Source organism: Notolepis coatsorum (assembly GCF_963971535.1).
Source record: "Notolepis coatsorum genome assembly, chromosome: 11".
In the NCBI taxonomy this organism is placed as follows: Eukaryota; Metazoa; Chordata; class Actinopteri; order Aulopiformes; family Paralepididae; genus Notolepis; species Notolepis coatsorum.
In genome coordinates, this window is record NC_140175.1 from 41602362 (window position 1) to 41620093 (window position 17732).

Genomic DNA, 17732 nt, shown 5'->3' on the forward strand with positions numbered 1-17732 from the left:
GTACATAAATCCAATCAAATCAAATTTATTTGTAAGGCCCGACAACACACGTTAATGTCCCCATGGGCCGGACACGTCTTCTTTAAACAAGTCAAGAAGAAAACATCACAATAAGTCAAGAACAAAACAAGAACACCATAAAGTCCAGAAAATGTTAAATAAATGAATGCAACACTCCCAGACATACCCCACGCGAAGGTAAGGAAAAACTCACTAAAACCTAGCAATAGGAAAAAATGCACCACAGGCAATGTGGAGGAGAGAAACCTTAGAAGGGCTGTTCAAGGGGGGATCTCCCTTCTTAGATGTCGGTGATGGTAGTGTTGCAATAAAACAGGCACAACAATTGGTAAGCATGCACACATATGTGTAATGAAACACAGATAAGTGCAGGCAATAGCAACTGAACATTTTGAAAGATTGAAAAATAGAGCTGATGGCGGATCTATTTGAGGCATGGGGGGCGGCGCAGAGAGGGTCACATCCTCCCGGTCATCACAGAACGTCCACCACTCCGGTCATCACCACGAGACAGCCACTCACAGGGAGACGGGATGCGTGTATCGCTTGCATCGCTCGGATAGATAGAGCGGTGCAAGCCCATTTAAAATTTTGTAGGTGAGGAGTAGCACTTTAAAGTCAGATCTGGCTTGAATAGGAAGCCAGTGTAAGGCGGACAAAACTGGTGTGATGTGATAACATTTTCTAGTTTTAGTTCGTATCCGTGCAGCCGCATTTTGCACGAGTTGAAGATTATTGATGCTTGAATTAGGTAGGCCTGAAAAAAGTGCGTTAGAGTAGTCTAGACGTGATGAGACAAAAGCATGAATTAGGGTTTCAGCATCAGCCATAGTTAAAATGTGTCGAATTTTAGCGATATTACGAAGATGAAAGAAGGCAATTTTAGTGAAATCTTTTATATGTGCATTAAATGAGAGGGAGGAATAAAAAATTACTCAGAGGTTTTTTATGATGGAGCTCTGAGATACATGATACATAGTAGTAAAAGACAGTAAGAAGGTTTTTCTTTGTATTATTTATTTTTATTTCAGATATTTATTGAAGAGGTGTGTTTTTAGTCAACGGTGGACAATTGGCAGGTTTCAGCTGTCCTGACTGTGGTGGGAAGTTTGTTCCACCATTGTGGAGCAAGGACAGAGGATAGCCTGCTTCGCTTTGATGACCCCCCAGGAGCCCGAATAGGAGTTGGGTCTCAAGCGGCCAGAAGATGCGGAACGTAGGGGTCTTGAGGGTGTGTAGTTAGAGACCATTGACCAGAGATGGGAGTGAGCCTTCCTTTCACGGTATGCTAGGTCAAGAACCTTGAAGCAGATTCTTGCAGTGATGGGAAACCAGTGCAGCTCTCTGAGAAGTGGGGTGACTTGGGCTGATTTTTGTAGATTTGAGATCAGACGGGCTGCTGCGTTCTGTATGAGTTGAAGAGCCTTTGTGGCGTAAGCCACTAAGCCAGCTTGCAGAGCACTGTAGTAGTCGAGGCGAGAAATTACTGTTGATTGCTGGAGGAGTTGGGTGGCTTCTTTTGTCAGTGGATTCTTCTCACGTTCTCAGGAGAAATCTGCAGGTTCTGGTTGTTGAGGCAATGTGAGCAGAGAAGTCCAGCCGGTCTTCACCTAGGTTCTTGCAGTTGGGGACTGCACTATGATTGAAAGGTCTGTCAGTGGGGAGGATTCAGCCGGCAAGTGAAGCTCAGGTTTTGAGCAGAGGAGGCCTTTCGCTCTTGCTAAGTGAAGAGCCTCTGTGACTACTATGTGGTCCGTCTCTATGGAGTGACCAGTCTTGAAGCCTGACTGGTTTGGGTCTAGGAGATTGTTCTGTGATAGTCAGTGATCTGGTTTGATATGGCGCGGTCATGTGATTTAGAGGAAAGAGAGAAGATTGTTGCTATTTGGTTCACAGTGAATAATTCCAAAAGGCTCAGCTTATTTAACAGCTTTATGCTGCCACTTTATCACTCAATTTATCAAAACAATGGAAGTGAAACCTAGTCCGGAAACCCACTGTTGAGTTTCAGCCAGTTTTAACCAGTTCAAACCAGCTATCAGAATTTAAACCAGTTCAAATCAAATCATGTAGAATATATCAATTAAACTTGCTCTTTGGCAGCTAGAAGGGTGTTTCTCTCGTTGGTATTTGGTTCACATGCCATTAGCTTGTGACTGCAACTTGTTCCTGTTCGCGGATGACTCAGCCCTGCTGGTCTCTGACAGGAACAAGTTGCAGGTTGAAAAAGCCCTCAGCTCTGAACTCGGCAGAATCTGCACCTGGCTTGCTGATGACAAACTATCATTACACCTGGGTAAAACAGAGTCCATTCTCTTTGGATCAAATAACAAACTCTGCAAGGCCAACGGCTTCTCTGTTACAGTGAGTGACAATATTGTCACAAGGAAAGATGAAATTACCTACCTGGGTTCCATCCTAGAGGCAAATCTTTCCTGTGACAAAATGGCAACCAATGTAATAAAAAAAAGTCAACCAACAAACTTGATTCTTGTACCCGATCTCCTCTCTGGTAAACAAGAATACCCTGATGACTCTAACAGGAGCACTCATTCAAGGGTACTACGACTATGCTTGCACCTCATGGTACCAAAGCACCTCAAAAGCCCTAAAAACAAGACTACAAACATCACAAAACAAATAATAATAATATCTTAAATTTATATAGTGCCTTTCAGGAGACCCAAGGCTCTTAACTCATTCAGCGTCAATCACGGAAAAAGTTGGGTTAACTCGCCATGCGTTGAGCGCCAATCACGGAAAAAGTCGGGTTAACTCGCCCTGCGCTGAGCGCCAATGACGAGAAATCTCTGGTTTTAATCGTTATTTATTTTATTAGCTATATCCATACATTTTTCATCCATCCAGCCTGATGTTATTATTGGGAATGGGTCTGAGCTCGCAAAGGGCAAATACCGCCGCCTATGCCTTCCAGCCGGTATTGCACTCCATTTGAAACGATGTAGTTTGTTTTCTGGGCCGAGCTGAGCCGTGCGGGCGGGGTTTAAATACTCCGGCGAGGCAAGCGCTTACACCGATACATCTACAAGGCTGTCCCCCCCCCCCCCCCCCCCCCCCTCATTTATATGCAATGCCGGAGAACGTGGGACGGACCTCCGTGACCAGTACTTGGAATGGCGATCAGATAATTGGATACTTTTTTTGCATTACATCAGAGACAAGGTAAGGACACTATATATCCAATCTTGCGTTGATCTGATATTCTTTTCTCTCGCGATCGAAGTTATCTGTGTGGACTGTGTGTGCTGTTTACCGTTGGTGGGGGGGGGGGGGAGCGCCCCGCTACAAGCCCCATTTCATGGGTGCATGAGGAAGGATAATAACGATAATCTAGCGTTGATTTCAGGAAGATTCGATAATCAGGCGAAAAATGACAACATGGTAACTGGATTTCACTAAAAGGCTATTTTCGCGTCTTTTCCTGGGATTACTAAGAATCACCCAAACTATACTCTTATTCAAAACGGTATAACAATCTGTTTTTCGCATGTTGACCAGAACCAACTCACTGATCGACGGTGTTATTGGATCCATAGCTATAATATTTCATATATTTTAAGCACTCGCAAGTTTGGCAGTCTCCCCATTTACTTAGAGCGATGGCGTTCTACCCAGAAGGTAAACAGCGACCCCTGGCGCTGAATGAGTTAACAGGAGGGGGCAGCTAAGGGAAGGGGAACAGGGAACAACGTAACAACAAAATAATAATCAAAAGGAAAGAAAGAAAAGAAAAAGGGAAATCAGGCAGTCATTTACAAATTTGGTGAAGAGGTGGGTTTTGAGTTAGAGTGCAGGGATGTAGCACTACGGATGTTTGGAGGGAGTGAGTTCCAGAGGGTGGGTGCGGCAACAGAGAAGACTCTGGGACCAACAGTCTGCATGCTGGTGGTGGGGATGGAGAGGAGACTGGAGTCACAGGACCGCAGCCTCCGGGGCGGGATGGAGGGATGGAGGAGCTCAGCTAGGTACCGGGGGGCAAGGGAGTGAAGGGATTTGTAGGTGATGAGGAGGATCTTGAACTTGACTGGAAGCCAGTGGAGGTGGATGAGGGTGGGGGTGATGTGGTGCCAGGACTTGGTGAGAACTCTAGCAGCAGAATCTTGTACGTATTGTAGCCTGTTCAGGGTATTGCTGGGTAGCCCTATGAGGACAGAGTTTGCATAGTCGAGACGGGAGGTGACAAAAGCGTGAATGAGAGTATCTGCTACAGAGTCGGTGAGAGATGGCCGGAGTCTGGAAATGTTCCTGAGATGGAAGAAAGCTGATTTAGTTATTGTTTTTATCTGGGAATGAAAGGAGAGGGTGGAGTCCAGTATGACGCCCAGGTTGCGGACTTCTGGGGAAGGGTGGATTAGGCAGCCATCCACTTCAAGGAGGATATCTCCAACCTTCCGGAGCAGTGACTGCTTGGCCACAACCATTTACATTTACATTTAGCTGACGCTTTTATCCAAAGCGACTTACAAGTTCTGTACGACAAGTCATCAGGAAGGGCACAACTCTATCAGCTGAGTAACAATGTCCATCAAAGTGTTGAGTGCTACAGTGTAGGTTCGTTTATTAGGACAAGTGCATGACAACCATGAGCTCAGTCTTTTTGCTATTTAGCTTCAGGAAATTGGATGACATCCAGGCCTTGATGTCAAGGAGGCAGTTGACTAGGTGCTGTGAGGGAGAGGAGTGGAGGGTGAGGTGCTGATGTAGAGCTGAGTGTCATCAGCATAGGGGAGGAAATTGAGACCATGTTAAAGAGGAGTGGACCAAGAACAGAACCCTGCGGCAAGAACAGAACCCTGCGGCACACCTTGGTTGACTGGGGCAGAGGTGGAGTTGCAGATGGAGATTAACCAGGTGAGAGCAGTCCCAGTAACACCCAGGTGGTCAGAGAGGCGGTTGAAGAGAATGGAATGGGAGACCGTGTCAAAGGCCGCAGATAGATCCAGGAGGATGAGGAGGCTGATGTGACCGGAATTGGTGGCAATGAGGAGGTCGTTTCCTGAAGCCAGATTGAAAGGGTTCATAGAGCTCATGGTTGGACAGGTGTTGGTGCAGTTGGGCGGCCACTGCTCTTTCCAGGATCTTGCTTAGGAAAGGAAGGTTGGAGATCGGACTACTGCTTGACCTTACTCCTAAAACCCACCTCACCCCTGCCCATTTTGACAACCTAGGATGGCTTAGAGTAGACGGCAGAGTACAGCAACTTGCAATGGGCCTGGTATCCTACACCACTAAGATACCCATGTACATGTCGAAATAAAGAGCTCTCAAAGAGCACCTACGGGAGGCTCCAATTCGAAACTGGCCCTGGTAAATGTCCTGCCTAGGACCAGGCTCAAAACTAGGGGATATAAAGCCTTCGCTGCTGCTGCCCCCCGGCTCTGGAACAGCCTCCCCCACATAAGATCTGCCCAGAGCCTAGAGAGGCTTTTAAATCACTGCTCAAAACGCACCTCTTTTCCCTGGCCTTTGACCAGAGTTAGCCTGCCACTTGTATATGACGTCCGCTGTTACTCTGGACTTTTTATATAATTTCTTGTCTCTTTTATATTGCACCTTGCTCGTGCTTTCTTAAATGTACAATACCTTTTTCTGTAATTTGTGTATTTTTACTTGTTACTGCATTGTATGTGTTTTTATCATGTGAAGCACGTTGGTTTGGCTTTTAGTCATTTGTAAATGTGCTATACAAATAAAGCTGACTTGACTTGAACACACCGAGAGGAAATTGGTATCTATCGTCTTGTCTCACTCTGGAGAAGACGGTAAGCATCCCATAATGTTGTTGGAGCGTTCCTTTAAGTGGTAAATGATCACATTCATCAACCCACCAGTACATCTGTATATTCAGTGAACGTACACAGATTCAAGACAAAGTTGGTGAATTAATACATTTACTTGGAAATGTGTAAGATTCACCCTTTCCCCATATTTACCATAGCATATACAGTATATATTTGCAGTTTTAGCTGTTGTGTTTCAGTGTCTGTATTTCAATTTGTCTGTATTGTGTCTAAATAGGTGTACGACACAGAGGACACCCTGAGGGGCTTTGACTTCTTGTCTGATGACTGTTCAACACTAGTCGTCGGCCACTTGCATAAAGGTTCTGCTGCTTTGGGCATCATTGACACACGATGTAGAAGGTAATAATTGGGTTATATATATATCTAAGTCGCTGATATGTACAACAACAAAGATTAGAACCTTGCTATTCCAAAGCTAATTTTAACTAATGGTAGATTCATCCTCAGGATGATTTCTCAATCTACCAGATATGAACCATCTGCACCTCTGTTCAGCAAATATTCCATATTATCAATTGACAAACTAAATGCTTTTCAAACATCATCAGAATTTCACTCATATCGAACAAAGCATAGTAATCAACTCCACTTACCTTTCTGTCAGACATCTAGCCATCAATTTAACATTAGTTTTAGAGGTCCTAAACTCTGGAACACTCGTTCATCATTGAGGTCAACAACCTCCTTATCTATCTTTAAAAAGCAACTAAAAGGCCATTTACTTTAATCATAAATCATAAATTTATTAAGATAGTCCTGTGTAACAGTGTTACCTATATGGCTGGTTCTTCTGTTCTTTTTCTTTATTATATATTTTTCATATGTTCTTCTCCTCTCCTTTGCCTCCTTGTACGTTTTGTTTCTTGTTATTGGCTCTCTTTGCTATGTTTTGAACATGATATCTATCCGTGTCTATCCTCCATTTTTTCGTTATGTCTCTGATCTTGTTTTGAGTTTCTTTTGTTTACATGTATTTCGTTCATATATTATTATGGACATTGATGGGACGGGAGTGGAACTTTGTACAAGCCCTTTGGGCTTTGTTCCCTCCTAGCACTGTTTTTAAATAATGAGCTAAATAAACTAAACTAAACATTGAGGAAAATCTTCAAAATATAAGATATGTACACATGGTGTATTCCAAAACAACTTGTATGGTCTAATTTGCAGTTGAAACACATATTTTTGCAGGAATTGACACTACAATTGTAGTAAAAACAACTGCAACATACAGTATATCCAACACTGTTACATACAAATTATTTGCTCACCAAGATGGTTGTGTGGTGTGGTGAATTTCTGTAGTCTAATTGTGTCTATGAATAGGCAATTGTATTAGATATATCTGCAAGCAGCCTAGACACGGATACAATTATATTGATGTTATGACTCCTATACAAGGATGCAGCAAAATTACTTATATTGATGTTATGACTCCTATACACGGATAAAATCACTTATATTGATGTTATGACTCCTATACAAGGATGCAGCTAAATCACTTATATTGATGTTATGACTCCTATACATGGATGCAGCAAAATCACATATATTGATGTTATGACTCCTATACAAGGATGCAGCCAAATCACATATATTGATGTTATGACTCCTATACAAGGATGCAGCAAAATCACGTATATTGATGTTATGACTCCTATACAAGGTTTTGCCAAATCACGTATATTGATGTTATGACTCCTATAGGGTACACGGTGGACTAAATGTCAAACATTGGGAAAGACGGTGTTGTCCATTGTATAATTTTCTTTTTACTAATTTCCCTAGGACTTGTCAGTCCCGGCCTCCACTGGACGGCAAATTAATCCGATGCCTCAGTGTCCATCCTCTACAGAAGCACTACATTGTTGTTTCAGAATCCAGGTATGTCTCATTTACCGCATATTTATCTGAACCACATGAAAAGAGACGCATACAGTAGTTTACATTGCCATCATGCTTCACTCTTAAGATTAATTCATTTTCCATGTCGAGCACCCTCAGACGGAGAGGGAGGGCCGTCACAACGTGTGCTCATTGTCTACTGGTGGTAGATTGGCGTTCTTGGTCAGAGAAGAGTTTGCTTATATGAGCAACAAAAGCGTTCTCTGTGGTTTTTTTTCTTGAAGCATAATACATAGGGCGACGATGGCTCAGGAGGTAGATCAGTCTTCTGGTAATCCAAAGGTTCCCGGTTCGATTCCTGCTCCTCCCGGGCAGCGTGTTGAAGTGTCCTTAAGCAAGACACTTAACCCCTAACTGCTCCCGATGAGCAGGTTGGCACCTTCGCCGCTGTCGGTGTGTGAATGTGTCAGTGAATGTGTCAAAATGTGAGGACCAAATTGTAAAGCGCTTTGGATAAAAGCGCTATATAAATGCACCATTTAGCATATAACTTCAAGTACACGTCCTGTTGTAGTTGATCCAATCATAAATAAAACTTTAATAATTATAAGGGAGTTGAGGGAAGGTAGCGCAGTGCATGCCGCTGGAACCGGAACCCCAGAACTGATGAGTGGAATGTGTCTCCATTTTCCAAACCCAAATCCAAATCACGGCCTTCTCATAGCTCCTCCCCCTCCCCTGCATCCATCCTTGTGTGTCTGTTTCATGTTTGACAGTTGTTTGTCTCACTACCCCGTCCCCATATTGTAAAATGACTGATATATAAGCAGTAGCAGCAGCACATGGATATCATATACTGTAGTCACACTGTTCTTTGTATTTCTGCAGGGCGGTAAACATTTATGACTGCCGCTCTCTGGGGAAGAGTGTGAACAAGCCAGCTTGCACGCTGCTTGGCCATTCAGATGCTACATACGGCAGCTACTTCTCCCCAAGCACAGGGAACAGAGTCCTCACGTCATGTCAGGACAACGTGGTCAGGTGAGTCCACATCTGCACTTTAAATGGTACAGTTATTGAGTCCCACAGAATACATATTTATATAATATATTCATACGTAATATTTGGATTGATGATGAATTCACTTTTAAAACCATACATTGATGCACTAATCAAAAACATGAAAGGTCCCCTCAAAATGTTTAATTATTTTTTTCTTAGTTCAGTTTGTTGATGTCTGTTGAGTTGATGTTACCCCCCAGCATAGTGCAGAGGGTCTATGTGTGGATATTCAGCATATAAATACCGTAATTCCTCTAATAGTAACCCCGGCTTGTATTTGTTTCAACTGTAGCGGGTACCAGGCTTGTATTAGGAGGAGGCCTGTATAAGAGGGAGGCCTATATTTTAAATTTTCAAACGGATCATAATGAATAAATCAACATTTTGTGTCAGTTTGAACCCAGTAAAATGTACTGGGTTCATTTATTGAAACCAAGTACTGTATGAAATAGTAAACAGTGCAATTACAGGTGGTCACTGGTCATTTCAACGTTTTCAAAGTGAAATCAAGTAACTAGCTCAGTATGCAGCTCAGTATATTAGTAACCCGGCTTGTATTAGGAGGTCGGCTTATAATTGCTTAGCTCAAGAGCGCACCCGGCCATTAATAGAGACCTGGCTTGTATTTGAGACGGCGGTTACTATTAGAGGAATTACGGTAGCTATTCTACTATGATATAAACAAGATCAGCCTAACCTCAGCAACAAGGTGCTCCATTCATTGCCTGTGGAGAAGCCCCCGATTTTACATCTCACTGACATCACAAATTCAAGGGTTCTCTCTCATATCGGGCCTTTTTTGCCTTCAATGTAATGTTTTTATTCCTCTGATACTTTTTAGAAGATTTGGCATGAAAGATGAAATATTAGATTTTTGAACATCTTTAATAGCCAGTAGGACACAGTCCTGGCCAGTAATTCCCTCACAATGACATATCAAGACGGTGAACGTTCCTTCTCCATTCCGTGTCCTCTAGGGTGTATGACACCACCTCCGTGACTTCCACTGCTCGTCCTCTGAAAACCATCAGGTAAGTCCCTCACCGAACCCCTACTTTTCGGCACTCCTATTTTCTTAGCAATCAGTCGTTCATCCTCGATTGTGTCGAAACCATTTTGCTCTCCGTATACAGGATAGGCGACAAATGTTCCACGGGGGTGCCCCCCAGGGCAGTCTGGGATCCTAAGCAGGAGGACTGCTTCGCGGTGGGCAGCCTGATGTGGCCGCGCACGCTGGAGGTGTTCCACGAGAGAGGGAAGAGCCTCCACACAGTCTTTGAAAGCAAGAGGGTGCTGGCCGTGCCCACCTTCCACCCCAGCAGGAACGCCTTAGTGGTGGCAGTGGCGTCGGGACACATGTACGTCTTCTCAGGCTGAACACACACCTGTGACCTGGATGAGCTGTGTTTAAGTTTTGGCATGACTCAACTCTTTAATTGAAAAATAAATATATTGTAAAGTTGGCAGCTCTGCTTTGATAGCCAGTAGGCACAATTCTGGCCAGTAATTGCTTTGTAATGAAAGCTGAGGACGGTAAACATTATTTCTCCTTTATGACCTGTTTTAGAAATGCCTTTTGTTGAATTTGTTAAGCTGTTTTTAATTTAATATTCGTTTTCCTTTTGTTCCTAAATAATACACATTTTATATAACATCTCTCAGTTCTGTCAGACTGATATAGATGACATCCTATTCCACTTGAGATATTAAAAGGTATTGTATCATGTAAAATGGATTTTTTTCTGAAATGTTATTTAGGTGCTGGGGGGAAATTAGATATGCTTTGCCGTTTGGCGAGGGGTTTTCTTCAGATTAAGAAGCTGTAAATAATTGTTCCCCTTTGTTATGTCACAAAAGATCTACCCACCTGCCTCACCACCAACAGGAAAGGACGGAGGCAGGGGATACACTTGAACTTGACCAACCACTTGTTGCCAAAATTAACAAAATGCCAGGTGAACAATGTATAAGGAATAAATAAAAAACACAGGACTATATTTAGCTGATATTCATCAATAAGACCTTATAAACTAACATCTATCTACTTCTGTGGGTCATTCCCTTAACACATTGGCTGCCACGCCCCTTCCGGGAAGTGCATCTGGCCTTGCTGTCCATTAACCCCATGTAAACGTTCACCTTGTTTGTAGAGCTAAACCTATATTTTATATTATAGCTATCGATCTAATAACACCGTCGATTGTCAGTGAGTTGCTTCTGGTCAACGTGCGGAAAAACTGATTGTTTTCATCCGTACATTTCCGTTTTATACCGTTTTGAATATGAATATAGTTTGGGTGCTTCTGAGTAATTCCAGAAAAAAGACGTGAAAATAGCGTTTTAGTGGAATCCACTTATCACGTTGTCATTTTTCTGCCTGATTATCGAATCTTCCTGAAATCAACGCTAGATTTATCATTATGTCTCCTCGTGCATACATGAAATGGGTCCTGGAGCGTGGCGCCCCCCCCCCCCGGTAAACACGTAGTTCTACGTTAACGGCACCCAAAGGGTTAAAGGCACACACATTTTTGTGACTGGACACTAGACCAAAATACACAGTCACCTACAATGGCAAATGGAAGCATTATGATTTATGAACCATGTTACACATGCTGTTGCTTAGTTTATCATGTCTTTCCAGTCAAAGTGTGAAGCAACCCAGTCTGTTACGTCAGGAGCAACAGTTTTTCCACCATTAAGCTGATGTCTTTTCACACATCATACCCAATCCTAAAAGAATGGGGGTCCATTGTTACAGCAGTGTAAGCTCAAGGGTAACTACGCCTATTGAAGGAACACGCCAACATTATGGGAAATGCTTACAGTAGCCTAGTTTAGCACAAATGAATGGAAGCAGATGGACCACTAGTCTAGCTTAACACTTCAGGAGCTGTTAGGCTAGCTGGTCTGTATCCACTTCCATTAATTTGTGCTTGCAGCTAGATGGCTTTCTACTGAAGAGGAAATTGGTACCCATCTTCTTGTCAGATTAGTGAAGACCGTAAGTATTTCCCATAATGTTGGCCTGTTCCTTTAACCTTGTTTTTGTCCAGTGCAGCTAGTGATGTTTCCACAACAACAAACACTTCACCGGCATGTACTGTAAAAACTACAGCATGGCATCACTGAAGCCAGTCTAACCAACCTCCCAATTTCCAGAAGCCCTTTCAAGTATATAAACAAATTGAACTTAGCCACAATTTAACCCAATACATTTTTCCTTTATTCAGTGTACAAGTATACAAACAAAGTCCTCAATAGCCTTGCTGTTTTCAAGGTTGGGGTAGGGAGGGTGTGCAAGAGGCAGCAGAGTGCCGGGTAGATTCCAAAGATCAGAATGAAAAACTAGCATGTTTCAAAGCAGTCGTCTGACGTCGCGGTGTGCTAGATATCTCTGCTCTTAGAGCGACTGCCTCAAATTTACAGTACATCAATGGTACACTATGGCTATGTTCACGCTGCATGAAAAAGTGGCCCAAATTTGATATTTTTTGCTCATGACTTATTTAATTTTTTACAACAGTGAACAGCACAAATCACATAATCTAATGTTTAAATATTTTTTCATATTTAGATCAGATACAGGTCTGATCTTTTGCAATGCGGACCTCAGTCTGAATAGTCATAATGGAATTCATGCTACTTTTACGCCACTCTAGACTGTCACAATTCTGTGCTGGCGGGAGTCACTCTGTGAATACCAACATGGAAGACAGCTGTGATGGAGTGGAGGGCCAGTGTATCTTATAAGTATTTGGGGTGACACTTCTGTACAAGCAAAGTGGGTTCTCTTTTACCTCCTCCTTGCCACCACTATCATCTGGTCTCCACTGTACATCAACTTGTAAATTAACTGACCTCCATGTTTATCTTTGTTATTGTTCATTTGTGCATGCAGGTCAGTTCAGGAGCTTGACCAGTTCACACTGGAATCTGACAATGGCCACATGTTAAGATAATAATGTGAACAGCCAAACAAAAATTGGGTCTGAGCATCAGATCTCTATTAATGCTCAAGGAGAATTAATGGTTAGGACTGATGCTTTGTTTCATATCGGCTGGTCTCAGGTCAGTGGTGGGAGGATTCTGGTTGAGTTGAGACAATGCTGTTCGTTCAGATGAAGAGGTCTGTATAGTCCACACTGCCTGTCTTCTGACCACATGCTTGGAGCAGCTGTTCTCCTCCTGACATGGTGATTGGCTCCCCCTGGAGGGCAAAAGGAGAAATTACATTCTTCAATCCTTCAGAATCAGAAAGGTCTTTATTGCCAAGTAGGACACACATGCAAGAAATTTGATTTGGTCGTTTGGTATGACATTAAAGGAGACAATTAAGGTAGAATAAAATAAAATGGAATATTTTAGCACCAGATATGAAACAAGCTAAGATACTGTATACATATACAAATAATAGCAAGGAAATATCTTAATATCCAAAATAGTCAACAAGTTGTCATGCACATAGTAACTATACACATATGGACACACAATTTACACTGACATTAAAAGGGAACTACACACCCAATTCAAGAATTCAACTCTCCCTAATCTAAAAACTATAGTGCTAAAACTCAAACTTGTGATGTCATCAAATATAAAGTTTCAAGCTGATCCATAGATGATGAAATGGGAAACAGAGAACACTACTGTAGAATAAAGCTGATAGTTTGGGTATAAAATTAAAAGTCCCATTCACTATCAATGGAACAGCTCCAGACTATACTTATTTTTCTGGTTTCTGTGAGAGTAGCCCACAAATATTGATTGAACTTTCCTAGACCATAACGTATTGGAAACATTGTTCCCCTTTAAGCCAATATAAATCTTTGATTGAAATTCATAGTACAGATTCAATCAATCAAATCCTTTATTTAACCAGATAAGCATCATTGAGATTAAAATCTCTTTTTCAAGAGCGATCTGGCCAAGCAAGACAGCAGAAAGTTTCAACATAAAAAAGAACATCACAATAAAATACAGAAAACATTCACAGCAAGCTCCAATTTCAGGCAAGTTATCAAACAGGTAAGTTATCAAACACAGTTGCACTGTCCGAGGTAACTGAATTCGTAGGATTTTAAAATGGCTTTAATTTATTTAATTTTTTTACATTTATTTAACCTTTATTCGGGCAAGCAAGTAAGAACAAATTCTTATTTTATTTATTGTCAAAAGTAGGCATAATGTACGGGTGGCTGGGTGGCGCAGCGGAGATTGCGCTAGTCACCAATGCGAGAGACTCCGGTCTCGAATCCGGGTGTCGGCATTGCCTCCGGCTTGGGCCAGCTGTCATACTAACTCGTTTGGCTGAGTTAGCGGGAGGGAAGTTGATGGGTGGTAATCTGGCGTTGTGGACAGCGACTCCTACAGGTCAGGTCTGGGCGCCTGCACAGCAAAAGACAGGAAGTGGTGAAGGCAGCGTGACCTCCCACGCGTTACACTTCACCAATGACAATCCGCGCTGTCGGGTGAAAAAGAGAGCCGCTGGCTGTCTCCGCATGTGTCGGAGGAAGCATGTGGTAGACCTCAGGGTCTCTAGACCGACCAGTAGGGGGCACATTCGCACAACGACCAGGTAGGGGAGGGGGGAATTGGCATAACGACTAAATTGGGATGGGAGGAAAAGCACAGAGAATCAGGCGGAGAAAAAGATTTAAAAAAATATATAAAAAGATTTGCATAATGTTGTGTTAATTCCACAACAAGAGATATGTAATGTTAATTACCTGAAATTATTCTGTTTTGGGGGGGGGGGGGGGGACCCTGCATATATCTGTATTGGTTGATATCGGTATCGGAAATTAAGAGTTGGACAATATCGTGATATCGGTAAAAAGCCCAACATCGAACATCCCTACTTGTATTGCTTAGTGCACAGAAGCACGCTTAGGTACGAGGGAACCAGTTTAACCCATTGAAACCGGGAAACATGTGTGTATGCAGGCTATATAATGCATTATTAGCAGGCGTTTTAGGTCTAAATGGGTTAAGCAGAGCTTTGTGCACAAGAGAGAGCCATCGAGAAAATCGCCGTATTTGAAGAGATGGGTAACTTGCAATGGCATATAGGGTGCAATGGTGCACTCGATTGCCACATCCTGTGACAAAGCGTAAGGCAGAATCGTACACAGTATCCAGCTTTCTAAAGGTACTGATCAGGTGCATACATGTAAAGTAAGTCACCATAATCGAGTAGTGGTAAGAAGGTGGTCGAGATCACGTGACTTCTCACTTTAAGTGAAAAACAGGACCCGTTTCTGAAAAAGAAGCAGAGTTTAAGCTTCAGCTTCGACACAAGTTTATCTATGTGAGATTTAAACGTAAGGTTCTCGTCCACTGTAATGCCTAGATATTTGTAGGAAGCAACCCTTTCGATGTCAGTCCCTCCAGCAGTAACAAGTGTGGGAAGATCAGCTGGGAGTCTCTTCCCATTTGAGAAGAGCATAAACTTTGATTTGCCAGCATTTAACACAAGCTTAAGCTGGGTAAGATGTGACTGAACAATGTCAAAGGCAGATTGCAAGAACTCCATCGTTTGCACAAAACTGGGAGATGAGCAATAAATTACTGTGTCATCAGCATAGAAATGGTAAGCAGCATTAGACAGGTTGATACAAAGATAATTTACATATATGGAGAACAGTAGAGGTCCCAGTACGGAACCTTGTGGTACACCCTTAAGTACAGGGAGGAAAGAGGATGAAAAACCAGCAGACTGTACACACTGCGATCTACCCGTCAGGTCATTTGAAAACCACTACAGCCTGTCTAGATAAACCAAATTTATGTAGACACTTCGATAAAATGGCATGATTCAAGTTTCAAGTTTCAAGTTTCTTTAATAGTTGTCACACAGAAGTACAGAATACTTTTATACAAAATGCTTCTTACTGTTGCGCTCCAGAGACTGTGCAAGACAAGATAAGTATGAAATAAAATAACAGTAAAATTAGAAGTAAAGAAAATGAGGTCACAGTGTTCAGTTTAGACATATGTACAATGTTCGATGCAGAATAGATGTAGTTACCATACAATATACAATACTGTGCAGTGTACTAATATACAATACTATATAGTGCAAGGCAGAAATGGAGAAATGGGACGAGGTGCAATTTAGGTACAATTCACAGTAGGTGTACGAGTTGTAGTGCAAATCCTTTATCAATAAATATAAAGTGTAAGTGTGTTTGTGTGATCTAAAGTGTGGAGAGTGGGTGCTGCAGTGTGTTGTTTGTTTGAGTGAGTGTGTGCGTGTGGGTGTGTGTGCTGTGTGCATTTGATGGTTGTTGCATAGTGATTATTGTTCGTTTAGCAGCCTGATGGCCTGGGGATAGAAGCTTCTTCTGAGTCTTTCTGTGCTCGCCTTAAGACTCCGGTATCGCTTGCCTGACCGCAGCAGTTCAAAGAGGCAGTTGTTCGGGTGGCTCGAGTCCTTAATAATTCTCTTAGCCTTCCCCTTGCACCGCTTGTTGTAAATGTTCTGGAGGGTGGGAAGCCCCCCTCCAATTGTGCGTTCGGCTGAACGTGTCACTCTTTGTAGTCTGCTACGGTCTTGTGCAGTGCTATTCCCAAACCAGGAGGTGATGTTGCCGGTCAGGATGCTCTCTATTGTACATGAGTAGAAGTTCCTAAGGATCTTCTGACTGACTTGGAACTTCCTTAGGCGCCTGAGGAAGTAGAGGCGTTGTCGTGCCTTCTTCACAACACTGTCAATGTGTGTGGTCCATGTCAAGTCCTCGGATATGTGGGCTCCGAGGTACTTGAAACTGTTCACTCTCTCAACCGGTGCCCCGTCGATGCTGAGGGGGCTGTAGTCCTTATAGCAGGTAGTATCAGATCAACACAAATTATATGATTAATTCATTATATCTTTTGGAAATAAAAACAATAGTAGTACAATATCGAAAGCAATGATGTAACAGTGAAGTTCATAGTTTACTCTCCTTGTATTTGATCACTGAATAAGTGTCTTAATATCATTAAAGATCCAGTATAATGATGTTTTAATTCAGTCACAAATTTCTTATTGTATAAGTATACTTTTTTCAGCTTCAGATGTATCAAATCAACCCCCACCTCGATCCACTCCAGTTTGCCTACCAGCCCCGACTGGGGGTAGAGGATGCTGTCATCTACCTACTGAACAGACACTCACCTAGACAAGCCTGCGAGCACTGTGAGAGTCATGTTTTTTTTTACTTCTCCAGTGCTTTCGATACTATACGGCCTGGGCTGCTGGGTGAGAAGTTAGAGGCGATGCAGGTTGAGGCCCCCCTGGTGTCCTGGGTTGTTGACTATCTGACGGGCAGACCGCAGTACCTGCGCCTACAAGGCTGTGTCAGACAGACTGGTCCGCAACACCGGGGCCCCGCAGGGGACAGTCCTCTCCCCCTTCACTGTCTACTATACCAATGACTTCCACTATCGGTCAGAGTCCTGCCACCTTCAGAAGTTTTCTGACATCGACTCTGATAGTGGGATGCATAAAGGATGGTAATGAGGAGGAATATCGGGCACTGGTGGTGGACTTTGTCACATGGTGTGATAAGAATCACCTCCAGGGCGGCCGGGTAGCGCAGCGGACTAAGCGTCTATCTACCACCGCAGAGACAGTGGGATTGAATCAAGCTGCGGTACCTCCGGCTTGGTCGGCCGTCCATACTGACACAATTGGCAGTGTCAGCGGGTGGGAAAGCCGGTCGTTGTAAACAGCCACTCATACAGTTCGGTCGGGGCGCCTGCACAGCGAGGGAAGGATCTGGGGGAGGTAGTGTGACCCTTCCACACGTTACACTGCCCCAGTGAGAGTCCGCGCTGCCAGGTGAAAAGAAGCGGTGGGCTGGCTACACATGTGTCGGAGGAAGCATGTGATAGTCTCCGCCCTCCCAGAACGACGGTAGGGGCAGACCAGGCTGCAGAAACTAATTAGTGGGGGGGCATAAAATGTTCTCGGGGGGGCACAATGGTTTTTCAACA

General features: G+C 43.1%; 2 protein-coding genes across 4 annotated transcripts in view; one reads left to right on the forward strand and one right to left on the reverse strand.

Annotated features, from left to right (window-relative positions):
- Window positions 1–10476, forward strand: part of LOC311236777 (WD repeat-containing protein 76-like) — a 29087-nt gene extending 18611 nt beyond the window's left edge. For both annotated transcript variants that reach the window (XM_084324529.1, XM_084324530.1), the window contains exons 12-16: window positions 6061–6185; window positions 7635–7730; window positions 8580–8732; window positions 9731–9784; window positions 9887–10476. In XM_084324529.1, coding sequence (XP_084180655.1) covers window positions 6061–6185; window positions 7635–7730; window positions 8580–8732; window positions 9731–9784; window positions 9887–10130 — 672 coding nt within the window. In that variant the 3' untranslated portion in view covers window positions 10131–10476. The remainder of the gene's footprint in view (window positions 1–6060; window positions 6186–7634; window positions 7731–8579; window positions 8733–9730; window positions 9785–9886) is intronic.
- Window positions 10477–11965: 1489 nt separating this feature from the next.
- The window catches only part of sh2d4a (SH2 domain containing 4A), a 64321-nt gene continuing 58554 nt past the window's right edge, over window positions 11966–17732 (reverse strand). For both annotated transcript variants that reach the window (XM_084324022.1, XM_084324021.1), the window contains exon 9: window positions 11966–12963. In XM_084324022.1, coding sequence (XP_084180148.1) covers window positions 12871–12963 — 93 coding nt within the window. In that variant the 3' untranslated portion in view covers window positions 11966–12870. The remainder of the gene's footprint in view (window positions 12964–17732) is intronic.